Below are 15,892 nucleotides of genomic sequence, written 5' to 3' on the forward strand. Positions count from 1 at the left end.
CTTCCCACCATCGTGCCTCCTTTCCTTGTGCTTCTCTCCACCATCGCGCCTCCTCCATCGCGCCTCCTTTCCTCATGCTCCTCCCCACCATCGTGCCTCCTTTCCTCAGGCTCCTCCCCACCATCGTGCCTCCTTTCCTCACGCTCCTCCCCACCATCGTGCCTCCTTTCCTTGCGCTCCTCCCCACCATCGCGCCTTCACCAACGTGCCTCCTTTCCTCGCGCTCCTTCCCACCATCGTGCCTCCTTTCCTCACGCTCCTTCCCACCATCGCGCCTCCTTTCCTCGCGCTCACCTCCAGCATCGCGCCTCCTCTCCTGGTGCTCCTCTCCACCATCGCGCCTCCTCTCCTGGTGCTCCTCTCCACCATCGTGCCTCCTTTCCTCACGCTCCTCCCCACCATCGTGCCTCCTTTCCTTGCGCTCCTCCCCACCATCTTGCCTTCACCATCGTGCCTCCTTTCCTCACGCTCCTCCCCACTATCGTGCCACCTCTTCTCGCGCTCGCCTCCAGCATCGCGCCTCCTTTCCTCGCGCTCGCCTCCACCATCGCGCCTCCTCTCCTTGTGCTTCTCTCCACCATCGCGCCTCCTCCATCGCGCCTCCTTTCCTCATGCTCCTCCCCACCATTGTGCCTCCTTTCCTCACGCTCCTCCCCACCATCGTGCCTCCTTTCCTTGCGCTCCTCCCCACCATCTTGCCTTCACCAACGTGCCTCCTTTCCTCGCGCTCCTTCCCACCATCGTGCCTCCTTTCCTCACGCTCCTTCCCACCATCGTGCCTCCTTTCCTTGCGCTCCTCCCCACCATCTTGCCTTCACCATCGTGCCTCCTTTCCTCACGCTCCTCCCCACCATCGCGCTCTCCTCTATCGTGCCACCTCTTCTCGCGCTCGCCTCCAGCATCGCGCCTCCTTTCCTCGCGCTCGCTTCCACCATCGCGCCTCCTCTCCTTGTGCTTCTCTCCACCATCGCGCCTCCTCCACCATCGCGCCTCCTTTCCTCGCGCTCACCTCCAGCATCGCGCCTCCTCTCCTGGTGCTCCTCTCCACCATCGCGCCTCCTCTCCTGGTGCTCCTCTCCACCATCGTGCCTCCTTTCCTCACGCTCCTCCCCACCATCGTGCCTCCTTTCCTTGCGCTCCTCCCCACCATCTTGCCTTCACCATCGTGCCTCCTTTCCTCACGCTCCTCCCCACTATCGTGCCACCTCTTCTCGCGCTCGCCTCCAGCATCGCGCCTCCTTTCCTCGCGCTCGCCTCCACCATCGCGCCTCCTCTCCTTGTGCTTCTCTCCACCATCGCGCCTCCTCCATCGCGCCTCCTTTCCTCATGCTCCTCCCCACCATCGTGCCTCCTTTCCTCACGCTCCTCCCCACCATCGTGCCTCCTTTCCTTGCGCTCCTCCCCACCATCTTGCCTTCACCAACGTGCCTCCTTTCCTCGCGCTCCTTCCCACCATCGTGTCTCCTTTCCTCACGCTCCTTCCCACCATCGTGCCTCCTTTCCTTGCGCTCCTCCCCACCATCTTGCCTTCACCATCGTGCCTCCTTTCCTCACGCTCCTCCCCACCATCGCGCTCTCCTCTATCGTGCCACCTCTTCTCGCGCTCGCCTCCAGCATCGCGCCTCCTTTCCTCGCGCTCGCTTCCACCATCGCGCCTCCTCTCCTTGTGCTTCTCTCCACCATCGCGCCTCCTCCACCATCGCGCCTCCTTTCCTCATGCTCCTCCCCACCATCGTGCCTCCTTTCCTCACGCTCCTCCCCACCATCGCGCTCTCCTCTATCGTGCCACCTCTTCTCGCGCTCGCCTCCACCATCGCGCCTCCTTTCCTCGCCTCCACATCGCGCCTCCTCTCCTTGTGCTCCTCCCCACCATCTCGCCTCCACCATCGCGCCTCCTTTCCTCGCGCTCGCCTCCACCATCACGCCTCCTCTCCTTGTGCTTCTCTCCACCATCGTGCCTCCTCCACCATCGTGCCTCCTTTCCTCGCGCTCACCTCCAGCATCACGCCTCCTCCACCATCGCGCCTCCTCTCCTGGTGCTCCTCTGCACCATCGCGCCTCTTCTCCTTGTGCTCCTCTCCACCATCGCGCCTCCTCCACCATCGTGCCTCCTTTCCTCGCGCTCACCTCCAGCATCGCGCCTCCTCTCCTGGTGCTCCTCTCCACCATCGCGCCTCCTCTCCTGGTGCTCCTCTCCACCATCGCGCCTCCTCTCCTGGTGCTCCTCTCCACCATCGCGCCTCCTTTCCTCGCGCTCACCTCCACCATCGTGCCTCTTCTCCTCATGCTCCTCCCCACCATCGTACCTCCTTTCCTCGCGCTCACCTCCACCATCGTACCTCCTCTCCTCGCTCTCGCCTCCATCATCGTACCTCCTCTCTGCAGGATGATGTCACCACTCCTCTCCCTTCCTCACAGTGTTTTTCCTCTTCACCTGCAGCCTGCGACAGCATCTTTGCTGTGGTGTCTCTGCCGCACGGCCCACGTTAGTATGACCTTCCTGACTCTCCGTACGCCTGCTCCACAGCTCACCTGCGCCCCACACATCACACCTGTCTGTCTCTCACCTGTCTCAGTGTGTTTCAGGTTTCTGTTCCATTGTTATTGATTGCTCATTGGTATAGAGGATATTGATTAGACTTCCTGTTGTGTCTCACCTGTGCATGATGTCACACCCATTGTATTAGTTTGTCTCCATAGAAACTGGCAGCTGTGTTACTGTCTCTGCACCGGCCGAGATGAAAGAAGGCGTCAGGGAAGTTCAGTGAGTTCTGATCCGGCGGCTCGCTCGGACTCTGGCGTCTCTTGTTTCGGGCAGCAGTTGTAGTTTGATGCGTTGGCAGGCTGATGTTGGGCTGCGTAAACTGGGAATTTTCCTCATCCCCATCACCCTTGGGGAAGGAGGGTGCTCTAAGGTGGGGGAGGTAGCTCAGGTCATCTACTAATCCAAGGTTGGTGGTTCGATCCCTGGCTGCTCCTGGCTGCTCCAGGCTGCGTGCCAGTTATCCTTCCAAGATACTAAGTTGCTCTCTGACGCATCCATCGGAGTGTGAAGGCCAGAAAAAAGTGAAAGAGGCCTGCTGTAAAAAGACTGGAGTCCATTTTCCAGCTGGATACAGTTGGACTCCAGCGTCTCGTGGTTCAGGCAGCACACGATGGCCGAGGTCTTGGCAGGCTGCTCTCAGGCTGCGTAAACTGGTTTTGGGGACGAGCGTGAGATGTACCGGCTCACCTGAGTCCACTCGTACCTTCCTGGTTCTGTACCTGTTCGCTGGAACAGGACTCGTCTTTGAGTACCTGACGTGCTTGGATGAGTGCGCTGTCTGCTGTTCTTCCATGCACACAGTCACAGTGAATCCTGAAGGGAAGGTTGGAAAGTTCCTCGATCAGCTGAGGGTAACATGGCAGGCAGGCCTGGGACATTCGTCTACCACCTCCACAGCATCCTGAGTAGGGCTGGGTATCGTCACTGATTTCTAGAATCGATTTGGTTCTATTTGAATCTGTGAAGTTTTGCCTCACACAGTCAGAAATATCATAATTCTGATCATTTATCAGTACATATGCACATTTTTATATGTATAAAAAGAAAGCTGACACTTCATCAGAGGTGTGAGCATCACAGCAGATGCCCTTGGTTCAAAGTAACTGAGGATAAAACAGAAAAACGTGAAGCAGAAATGAGCTTCTGGGGTCAGCTTTAGAGGTCCGCCACATTGAAAGGAGTCAGTTTAGGTGGTTCATGCGACCAGGATACCTGTCCTAGGTCAGGTTTCAGTCCCCAGGTAAACCCTGGAGAGATGACTGGTCAGTGTCTGTTGAGACCGCTGCACTGGACGGATGATCTTACTTTTATTTTGGTTTTTTAAGAAATTCTAACTTTTGAATTAAGTACAGGGCTCTAGACTAACTTGTTGCTGTGGTTACACTGGTTACACTAACTTGTTTTCTTATGTGCACCAGCACAAAAGTTAGTTGCGCCCAAGTTTTTCAACCGCATCACTTAACCCCGCCTTTTTACATGTTCCAACTGCTGTCCATACAGACAATATTGATTTGTAAATGATTAACTATCAATCTTGTCAACACAAAGTGCTTTATTTGGAGCACATTTCTGCAAGAAGGATAAGTTCCTGAAAAGGTGCTTGTGCTTAAAGTGCTTTGCCTACAGCAGGGGTGCCCAATCCCGGTCCTCGAGAGCTACCGTCCTGCAGCTTTTAGATGCATCCCTACTCCAACACAGCTGAATCAAATGGTTTGATTACCTCTTCAGCATGCCATCGTGTTTGGCAAAGGCCTGATAACAAGCCATTCATTTGATTCAGCTGTGTTGGAGTAGGGATGCATCTAAAAGCTGCAGGACGGTAGCTCTCGAGGACCGGGATTGGGCACCCCTGGCCTACAGTATTGCTAAAGAGTGCCAATGTTAAACTTCATCATCATGTCGGCCTCCTGACGACCTGTTTGCTGCTGAAAGGCAGTGAGGAGACACTGGGCGTTTATCGCAGCTTATAATGTGTTCTCTGGATACACTGTGCTTTTCAGCGTTTCACTTTGAAATTTATTAGAAGCAGTCACAAATGCAGTATTGCCGGCCACGGTCTCTCCACACTCGCAACAGTAAATGCAGTGCATCATGTTATCAGCTTCACTGAATCTTTTCCAAAAGTATACACGTTCCTCCTTTTACTCTCAGTGGGCTCTGGCTCGGGGTCCATCGTATGTGGCTCATTATCTGATGCCGTCTCCAGACCGGTGTTAGATGTAAGCTGAGCAATCCATGGCTCCGTGTCAGAGCACTGGCTATGAGTTTCAGACGGATCAGGCCTTAATGAAAACACTATCAATCGTTCTTTTCATCTTTTCTTATTACCCACAGCTACATCCACCTCTGTCAGGCCTAGGCTGCTCACTAAGGTTGGGTATCACTGATTTCTATAATCCATTCGATTCTGATTCACAAGGCCCCGATTCGATTCAATTCAATTTTTCCTCAGACAGTCAGAAATATTATAATTCTGATCATTTATCAGTACTGTGTGAGCATCACAGCAAATGCCTTTGTGTCAAAGTAACTGAGAATAAAACAGAAAAACATTATGGAGATTTTCCTGGCCTGGATTTTTATAGCAGATAACCTTAAAATATCTGCAGTAGATTAAAAACTGAAGAAAACCATGAATCAACATGAAGTGAAGCGGAGTCAAGTTATAGAGGTTTTATTAGACAGCGTTTTGTAATTTGGTATCATTTTAAGTTTAATTTTCTTTGGTATTAAACAGCAGAAATGAGGCTTTGTTCAATTCAGTTCAATTCAATTTTATTTACACAGCGCCAAATCACAACAGCATTCACCTCAAGGCGCTTTATATTGTACAGTAGAGCCTACAATAATAGATACAGAGAAAAACCCAACAATCATATGACCCCCTATGAGCAAGCACTTTGGCGACAGTGGGAAGGAAAAACTCCCTTTTAACTCTCCTGTTATGTTGGTTTCTAGGAACACCAATTATGCTCCTGGGTTAATTTGACCCAGGGCAAATTTACTCATCCAAAAGTGTTAGAAACAATGGCATTGATTATTTTACAATTTTCTTTTATAATTTTGATTTTTTTTTTTTTTCGTTTTCTGTAGTCATGCAGATGACATGTGAAATCTCTTCTGTGCTGGGTCAATGTGACCCGCAACATAACAGCTCTGAAACCTGACTGAAACTCTTCAAATAAGTCTCTGCAGATGATCTGTTAGCTGTTTGACAGCTACTCTTTCAAGGATGTTTGATATAAAGGAAGGTTGGAGATTGGCCTATAATTAGCTAAGACTGCTGGGTCTAGAGATGCTTTTTGGGTAAAGGTTTAACTACAGCCAGCTTGAAGGCCTGTGGTACATAGCTGATTATTAGAGATAGGTTGATCATATTTAAGATCGAAGCATTAATTAATGGCAGGACTTCTTTGAGCAGTTTTGTAGGAATGGGGTCTAAAAGACACGTTGAAGGTTTGGAGGAAGTAATTATTGAAGTTAACTCAGAAAGATCAATTGGAGAAAAATAGTCTAACTTAACATCAATGGTACTAAGAGTAGCTGTAGATAATATTACATCTGTGGGATGATTACTGGTAATTTTTTCTCTAATGATAAAAATTTTATTTGTGAAGAAGTTCATGAAGTCATTACTAGTTAACGTTAAAGGGATGGTTGGCTCAAAAGAGCTCTGACTGTTTGTCAGCCTGGCTACAGAGCTGAAGAGAAACCTGGGGTTGTTCTTATTGTCTTCAATCAGTGATGAATAGTAAGATGTTCCGGCTAGGGCAGGGCGATATGGCCAAAAATATTTATCACGATATATATTTGAAACTTTGCGATAATGATATAATTGATGCGAGACAAAATGCAACTCCACAACTTTGCTAGCGCAAAAAACCCCCATCAATGTATTTTCACTTAAACAAGCAGCTGTTTTTTATGTGCATTAAAGCTATATAAAAATTTAACAGTGCAAATGCAAATTCCTTGCTGAAAGTTTAACCAAAAGGCATTTCCAGTAGAAATGGGCTGACATATCCTGAGCATAACCATGTATAATATCCACTGAAGTTAAAAAGACCTGCTTTGCAACATTAAACTGCAGTGTGCCAAATAAAAACGTCAAATACGTATTTTTCAGACAAAAAATTGCACAGGATTATAAGGCACATTAAGCGAAACAAAGCAGTCAGATAAATCAAACTTTATTAAACTCATTCTTCTTGCTTCCTCCACTTCTGTACCATTGATTCATTAATGCTGTATTCTATCACGGCTGCACTATTCCCATGTTGTTGCAGTATATTAATGACTAACCTCGTATTGTGGATGGATTATCTCAGTTGTTCTCCTGACTGAATTTTGGTCCGTTTACAGCATCCTGCCATAGGATTGCATTTGTCTCTAACCATCAGGAACCTTCACGTTAACTTTTATCAAGCGGAAAAGTGTTAGTGTTCATCCTCCAGCTTCACTGTTTATGCTATGCTAACATAGCTGTGTTGCTAGCGATCACGTAGCACATCATTAAATACCAGGTAGCCCAACTTCAGTAACCCTACAAACGTCACTGCTGTTTAGTTTTCTGTCTTCATTTATGTTGGAAGTGATAGCAGAGCTGTACGTTTGAATTTGTTTATAAATCTCTCAGTCAGAACATGCTATATCATGCTTAGGTAACTAGCGAAACTAGCGAGCTAACTTCCTGCTAACTTCTAACTCTGTTAAATTTCATAAATCCTGTTTTCATGGATGCCTGAATGTTAAACCTAATTCTTACACCTGGTAAAGCAGCAACACTGATCATTTTATTAAAGATGAAATAATTTAGACAGTTTTTAACTCTCAATGATGCCGCAGTGATCGTTTGACTTTGGACCTGAATGAGACTGAGTTTAGGACCCAGATTACTCCCAGATTTACGAGCACCTTAGACCGACAAATACGGCAATAACGACGGCCCGCTTGCATGTTGTACAAAAAAATGTGCTTTGGTGAGTATCTGACGGACAGACACCAAGCCAGTTCCACATCACTGAAGTTGCAGCATTTTACAAACCAGTTCATCGGTTTCGCTCAATGATGCGCTTTCCCCCTTCTCATTCTCCGTTGCCGCCATGCTTTTTCGGCCATGTGCGTATGAAAACAAAGGCACTGGGCATGCGTGTTTTAGCCATATTCTATCGCGATATTTTATTTTCTCAGCGTTGCCCAACATTATACCGGTATTACCGTGAACTGTATGATATGGCCCAGCCCAAGTTCTGGCTTTGCGGAGGGCTTTCTTATAAAGCAGCAAACTATTTCTCCAGGCTAAATGATGATCTTCTAATTTTGTGATACGCCATTTCCTCTCCAGCTTACGAGTCATCTGCTTTAGGGTAGGGCTGGGCGATATGACCCAAAATTCATATCTCGATATTTTTTAGCTGGATGGCGATATAAGATATATATCTCGATTTTTTTTTTTTTTTAAAGCCATAAAGTAAGAACAAAAAGAGAGTTCTTAGTCAAAGCTGTGTCCCAGATGTCACACAGGCACTTTTATTAACATAGAGCAGATGTACATAAAATTTACTCAAAAATAAATTATGAGCATTTATTAAATAATAATGCTCCATAAATAAAAGAAAACAATGTTGTTTTTGTGCATAACAAAAAGCTCACAATTGTGCAGTCAAAATGTAAACTAAAAGACGAGCACAATAACAAAGACAGATTTCACAGCTGCTCTGTTCCCAACTTGTACTGCGTGACTGACAGCATTGAGTTTGAAATCCACTTCGCAACCACGTCTCTTAACAGGTGCCATTTATGGTCCTTATACACAGTAGGGTAATATTACGTTGAAGCCCAGTACGTATCACTCCGCGAGGCTCAGCCATAATGCTCCGACAATCCATCAAGCGGTGCAGCTCCGTAGCTTACCAAAGTCGTACTAAAACATTTTTTGACAGATTGCTGAGCGCCGTGTACCACATAAAATCGGTTCGCGGCCATCAAGCACAACCAGAATTCATACATAAGGCGCGCTGTCAACTTTTGAGAAAATGCAAGGATTTTAGGCTGTGCAGCACCTCTGGGCGGCATGGCGTTAGCGTGGTTAGCTCGTTAGCGTGGTTAGCTAGCTAACACATTGACGCCGTCCAGCCCCATGCACGGGGCGATGCGCAGTAACTCGTTAAAGGAGATTTGCCGTGTCCATCTTGTTGCTTCCTGCAGGTGAAGCGATGGGGGAGGAGGGGGAGTTGTGTTCAGTGAAGGAGAGGCGAGGCCGAGTAACGTAAAGACGAAAGTGGACGAAAGAGAGGCAAACTTGCGGCTCCACAAGTATAATTATAACGTAACATAGACTATATCGATATAAACGATATTGTCAGATCTTATATCTCGTATAAAAATATATCGATATTTTTTAAAAACTCGATATATCGCCCAGCTCTACTTTAGGGTACATGTTTGAGAATTATACCACGGAGTCAGGTACTTCTGATTAGAGACCTTAGTTTTCACTGGAGCTACAGTATCCAGAGTCGTACGTAGTGAGGAGGTAAAATTATTAACAAGCTAATCGACCTCTGTTGGAGTAGCGTTCAGATAGCTGCTCTGCTCTGTGTTGGTACAGGGCATTGGAGATGATAACAGTGGGTGGATTATATTCTTAAACTTAGTTACAGCGCTTTCAGAAAGACATCTACTTTGATAAAGTCTACTTTCCACCGCTGTGTAATCAATTATTGTAAATGTAAATGTTATCAGGAAATGATCAGACAGGAGAGGGTTTTCAGGAAACACTGTTAAATGTTCAGGTTCTATGCCATATGTTAAAACAAGATCTAGAGTGTGATTAAAGTGGTGGGTGGGTTCTTTTACATTTTGAGAGAAGCCAATTGAGTCTAATAACAGATTAAATGCCATGTTGAGGCTGTCATTTTTAGCATCTACATGGATGTTAAAATCACCCACAATAATTATTTTATCTGAGCTCAGAACTAAATTAGATATAAAGTCTGAGAAATCAGACAGAAACTCTGTGTAAGGCCCAGGTGGACGATAGATGATAACAAGTAAGACTGGTTTCTGAGTTTTACAGCTGGGGTGGACGAGGCTAAGCATCAGGCTTTCAAATGAATTAAAAGTCTGTCTTGGTCTTTCGTTGATTAATAGGCTGGTGTGAAAAATTGCTGCCACACCGCCCCCTCGCCCTGTGCTTCGAGGTTTCTGGTAGTTAGAATGACTCGGGGGTGTTGATTCGTTTAAACTAACATAATCATCCTGCTGCAACCAGGTTTCTGTAAGGCAGAGTAAATCAATTTGTTGATCAATTATTAAGTCATGTACTAACAGAGACTTGGAGGAGAGAGACCTAATATTTTGGGGGGTTTAATAAATTTGTCCATGTTTCTAGAAATGAGAGCTGCTCCATCCAAAGTGGGATGGATGCCGTCTCTCCTAACAAGACCAGGTTTCCTCCAGAAGGTTTGCCAATTATCTATGAAGCCCACATCGTTTCTGGGACACCACTCAGACAGCCAGCAATTTAAGGAGAACATGCGGCTAAACATGTCACTCCTGGTCTGACTGGGGAGGGGACCAGAGAAAACTACAGAGTCCCACATTGTTTTGGCAAAGTTACACACGATTCAATATTGATTTTAGTGACCTCCGATTGGCGTAACCGGGTGTCATTACTGCCGACGTGAATTATGATTTTACTGAATTTACGTTTACCCTTAGCCAGCAGTTTTAAATTTCCTTCAATGTCGCCTGCTCTGGCCCCTGGAAGACAGTTGACTATGGTTGCCGGTGTCTCTAGCTTCACATGCCCCCGGCGGGTGTGTCGCCGAGTGGGGAAAAACGGTTAGACACATGAACGGGTTGGTGGTGTACCTGGGGCTTCTGTTTTGGACTATGCTTCCTCCTCACCGTCACCCAGCCGCCCTCTTTCCCCAGCTGCTTGGGGTCTGCCGGGGAACAGCTACGCTATCTTCGGCTGCACCAGCTACAGGGGCCTGGCTAGCTATGGGTGAATGAAGGGTGCGAAGCCGAGTCTCCAATTCAGTAATCCTGGCCTCCAGAGCTGCAAATATGCTACATTTGTTACAGATTTCATTACTGCTAAAGGAGGCCGAGGAGTAACTAAACATCTGACACAATGAGCAAGAAAGTGCAGGAGGGACAGGTGAAGTAGCCATGGTGCTAACGAGTCGGCTACGAGCTAAGCTAAGTTAGCAAAACAGTAAAGACACAGTGAGTGAATACTTTGGCTATAAGTTAGGTAGTGAGTACACAGAGTGTGCTTTGGATGAAGCACGTGAAGATTATACTATGAAAGAAGAATGTATATAAAAAATTTTAATTAAATTGCTAAGCAGATAAGCTACTCAGAAACACCACTGTGTTTGAGCAGGAACAGGAAGTGATACTCTACCGCAGAGCGAGCGAACACCAAGTGTGACAGCCTTTGTTGCCTACTCACCTCTCTATTGACCTACACTTTCAAACATACACACAAGGCCTACAGGAATATCTGGATTACGGCCAATCAGAGAGGTCCCGCCCCTGACCATCTCTGAATGGTTTAAACCACGATATGTGGATAATGTGTGTCTGTTGTTAATCACATGGAGACTTTCAGAGTTGCTGAGACTTTAAATTTTTTTTTTAGTCGCAGCATTGAGAAATTAGGTCGCATGTGCAACCAAGTTGGTCGCACTCTGGAGCCCTGAAGTACTTAAAGCGTGAAGTTAACGAGCAACAAACCAATCTGCTGCTGGCTGCTGTATGGTTCTCCTGTTCGTTCTCCTGGTTCTAACAGTGTCTATCTGGTAATTTTCAGGGTCCTCTTCGGTCTCCTCCATGGTGAGCTTCAGTCGGGCCTCTGAGGATGTTCCCGTTCCTCCTCCTGTTCCTCCCCGCAGACGACCGGAGTCGGCTCCTGCTGAGTCTTCCCCCTCCAAGGTACCCTCTTTGCTTTAGCCCGAGGAGCTTTTGGACTGCAAGAACGTTTCAGGGTTCCTTCTGTTCTTTGTGTATCACAGAGCAGCAACCACCAAATTCTTAGAACCTGTTTTTAGCTTCAAGCTGTTTATAGTCAAAGGAGCTTGCAAAGAAAAGCGTCTGGACTTCTTTAAGTTGCTTGAAGACGTTTCACCTTCATCCGAGAAGCTTCTTCAGTTCTAAGGTCAAATGGTGGAGAGTCCCAGATATAAACCCAGTGGGAGTTTCCCCCCACAGAGGGACAAAAGGACCCCCTGATGATCCTCTAATCACATGAGCCAAGGTGTGAAACTGGGTGTGGGTCCCAATCAGCCAGAGTTTCGGGTGTGTTCATTGTGAAACCTGGCCCCACCTTATCATGCGAATTCCTGAGGTCAGATGGCCCAGGATGTGAGTGGGCGTTAAGGCGTCTGGGAAGGGATCTCAAAACTGGATTATAGATGGCAGAGAGTTGGTGTCGTAAACCCCCGCCTCTGTTCAAAGATGGTCGCTCACAGTGGACATAGATGCTTCTTTCACTCCTCTTTCAAACCATCTGTCCTCTCTGTCCAAAATGTGAACATTGGTATCCTCGAAAGAGTGACCTTTATCCTTAAGATGCAGATGGACTGCTGAGTCTTGTCCTGTGGAGGTGGCTCTTCTGACCTCAGGAATTCGCATGATAAGGTGGGGCCAGGTTTCACAATGAACTCACCCGAAACTCTGGCTGATTGGGACCCACACCCAGTTTCACACCTTGGCTCAGGCGATTAGAGGATCATCAGGGGGTCCTTTTGTCCCTCTGTGGGGGGTCACTCCCACTAGGTTTATATCTGGGACTCTCCACCATTTGACCTTAGAACTGAAGAAGCTTCTCGGATGAAGGTGAAACGTCTTCAAGTAACTTAAGGAAGTCCAGACGCTTTTCTTTGCAAGCTCCTTTGACTACGATGACCTGGATGACTGAGAACCTTCACAGACATCAAGCTGTTTATAGACCCGGAGGAGCGTTTCCTGTGGTTCTGCGGCTTTTCCAGCCCAGACGTGTAACCTCCACCTTGTTGTTGTGGGTGTAGTTGTTGCTGTGTCAACCTGGGGTCCGTTCTTCGTACCTCGCTTACTACATCCAAGATCAAATGACACATCCAAGATCAAACCATCGCGCTAACCGTGAGCTCGCTAATCCGGTTCTCCGAACACACCTGTTGTTGACGATTAGTACAGCTGGATGAAGTAATGTGAGATCACTGGGTGGCTTAACAGGGGCTACGCATCGATAGTAGAAACATTGATCGGCAACCCTTTGATTGGTCGGCGAAAATGTCCAGTATTTTTCGGCAGCAGAGCAAGAACTCTTGAGTGAGGGATTTCAGGAGTTTCAGAGTTTAATCAGAACACAAGGGAACACTGCAAAGGCTGCAAAAGCAAGGAGAGAGGGCTGGCAGGAAGTTGCTGACAAATTAAACTCGTAAGTAATTCAATAATAATAATAATAATGGAGTGGATTGATATAGCGCTTTTCAAGGCACCCAAAGCGCTTTACAATGCCACTATTCATTCACTCTCACATTCACACACTGGTGGAGGCAGCTACAGGTGTAGCCACAGCTGCCCTGGGGCAGACTGACAGAAGCCAGGCTGCCATATCGCGCCATCGGCCCCTCTGGCCAACACCAGTAGGCGGTAGGGTAAATTTATTATATTACATTATATCCTCTTTCACATTAGAGCCACAACAGGACCCACTAGAACATGGGAACAAGTAAAAGTGAAATATAAGAATATTCTACAGAATGGTAATATTTATCACTTATATTGCTTTTCGTCTCTTGGAAAGAGACCCTGGAATACTCTGTTTGTTTATAACAGCAACCAAGAAAAGGGCAGAGCAAAAAAAGACAGGTGGTGGTCCTGCACCCCCTCGTCAACAAGTTGGTTAAGTAAATAATATCCTCACGGGAATATCGATATCTCTCTATGAGCACACTGTCGCGCTGAGCTAAAGGATCCTGTCTGTCCCGCAATATACGCTGAATTCTGAGGACTCTCCTTATCAATCTTGCACCTTCCGCAATGGGCTGCTCGCGTATACGGACAGGACATGGCTGCGACAGGCTTCCCAAATCCACCTTCGCTTTTATAGCCGTGGTCTCTCATCTTGATTACACGAAGTAATTTACTATTACTACTCTAAAATATGAATTACATCTGCAATAATCACATACATGTAATAGAATGTTAATAGTACATTTCCCTTTTTTTTTAGGAAATGACCTGTATGTATCTGTATGACATCAATAAATGGATCAGGTGCTGCATTGTCTTTAGTTACATTGATGTTATTTATTTATGGTGAAACAGTGGTGGAATATCGCTGTTGCTTTCATATAAATGAAGCGGACATACCTGAGTGGCCGCGATCTAATCCTGTTTACATAAAGTAAACCTGCTCCCGAGCAGGTTTACACTTACGGATCTGTTGCTATGACAGCAAGTCCCGGATGAGCTTCGGAGAACCGAACGATCCAGGATCACGCGAAATCGTCAACAATCTAATCCAGCTAACTTACTTAGCGAGGTACGAAGAACGGGCCCCTGTTGGCGTCCTGTTATGGTGTAAATGTAAACAAAGGTCTGTGGTGAGGGGAGGCGGGGCTGTTGTCTGACGCCGCCTTCTCAATTCAATCTTGATAAAGGTTCATTTGAATGTGACATTTGACCCCCCCCCCCTCCCTTCTCCCTCACAGATGGTGTCAAAGCTGGACAGCCCCCCAGCCATTCCACCTCGTCAGCCCACCTGTAAGCTCCACCCCTCTCGTTACTCGTCACTGTCATCATCACCACCTGACAGCCCCCCCTCCCTGCCTCCACGAGAGCCCCTCAGCTCCCCTCTACACCTCCTGCCCCCCCCTCAGGGTCGTCCCCGCTGTGACCTCCTGCCTCAGGCTTTCTTCCCCCCCAACATCTCTGGCCCAACTTCCATTTGCTCCACCCCCACCACATTGTCCTCCTCACCCCCTCTCCCTGCTCCTGTCACCCCCACCTCCAGGAAATTACCCCTGCCTTCTCCACCCCTCCCCCCACTCCCTCCCCTCACCTTGGATGGCCCCCCTGTGCCTCCACGTCACAGTGTTCCCAAACTCCCCCCAAAGACATACAAGAGGGATTCTGTTGGACACGCCCCCATGCTGGACACACCCTCTGTGCGATTGGACAGCCTGGAGTTCCAGAGGGTTCAGGGACAGCTGATTGGACAGGCTGTGGAGGAGACTGAGTTAACACTACAGCTGATTGGATCAGAAGAAAGTAAAAATGTGTGATGGACCAATCAGGAAGCTCTGACTGCTTCGAACTGAGACTGACTGTAAAACAAAAATGTGCTCTTATTCTGAACATCTCTGAGCTCAGACCTCAGAGGGACGAGACCCTCAGGTACTGGCCTGGAGCCACACAGGTACTGCAGTGGTTCAGGTGGACCTGATGAAGAAGATGGTGGTGATGTCATTATTAGTGATGTAAACAAAAACAAGGGAATAAACATTTCTTTCACTGAGCTCGAAGAAACCTGGAATTCATCGGTCTTTATTTTACCTGCTGAACTGAACTGTGGCTGGTTTTTGTAGGTGGGCTCCTCCACATCTACTGCCCCTGCAGCAGCGGGTGGTCTTCAAGTCTGACATCATTATTCGTGTCTGGGTTCAAACTCTGCTTCAGGTCCAAACAATCACTGCAGCATCACTGAGAGTTAAAAACTGTCTAAATTCTTTCATCTTTAATAAAATGATCAGCGTTGCTGCTTTACCAGGTGTAACTATAAAGTTTAACATCCAGGCATCCATGAAAACAGGATTTATTAAATTCAATGGAGTTAGAAGTTAGCAGGAAGTTAGCTTGCCAGTTTCCATCTAAACATGATATAGCATGTTCTGAGAGATTTATGAACAAATTTAAACGTACGGCTCTATCACTTCCAACATAAATGAAGACAGAAAACTAAACAGCAGTGACGTTTGTAAGGTTACTAAAGTTGGGCTAGCTGGTGTATAATGATGTGCTACGTGATCGCTAGCAACACAGCTATGTTAGCATAAACACAGTGAAGCTGGAGGATGAACGCGAACACTTTTCCGCTTGATAAAAATTAACGTGAGGGTTCCTGATGGTTAGAGACAATATCAGTCGCATGGCAAGATGCTGTAAACGGACCAAACTTCAGTCAGGAGAACAACTGAGATAATCCATCCACAATACGAGGTTAGTCATTATACTGCTGCATGGGCTGGGCTGTAGATAGGGTTTAAAAACTGAGCTTTAAAATGAACAATGGTAATAAAAACCGAGAGGGGACAATAGTGATCACTGACTGTTTTTAGGGGTTTGTTC

The 15,892-nt window shown here is 47.1% G+C and overlaps 1 protein-coding gene across 4 annotated transcripts in view; it reads left to right on the top strand.

The window, feature by feature from the left end:
- Positions 1-15,310, top strand: part of sos1 (son of sevenless homolog 1 (Drosophila)) — a 44,256-nt gene extending 28,946 nt beyond the window's left edge. For 2 of the 4 annotated variants that reach the window (XM_085460668.1, XM_085460671.1), the window contains exons 21-23: positions 2,441-2,485; positions 11,370-11,491; positions 14,257-15,310. In XM_085460668.1, coding sequence (XP_085316794.1) covers positions 2,441-2,485; positions 11,370-11,491; positions 14,257-14,829 — 740 coding nt within the window. In that variant the 3' untranslated portion in view covers positions 14,830-15,310. The remainder of the gene's footprint in view (positions 1-2,440; positions 2,486-11,369; positions 11,492-14,256) is intronic. The other 2 variants (XM_085460669.1, XM_085460672.1) reach the window with 1 other exon arrangement.
- Positions 15,311-15,892: the final 582 nt, after the last annotated feature.

Source organism: Copadichromis virginalis, linkage group LG6, assembly GCF_057382275.1.
Source record: "Copadichromis virginalis isolate Kocher_CV1m ecotype Utaka linkage group LG6, C_Virginalis_male_GT1.1, whole genome shotgun sequence".
In the NCBI taxonomy this organism is placed as follows: domain Eukaryota; kingdom Metazoa; phylum Chordata; class Actinopteri; order Cichliformes; family Cichlidae; genus Copadichromis; species Copadichromis virginalis.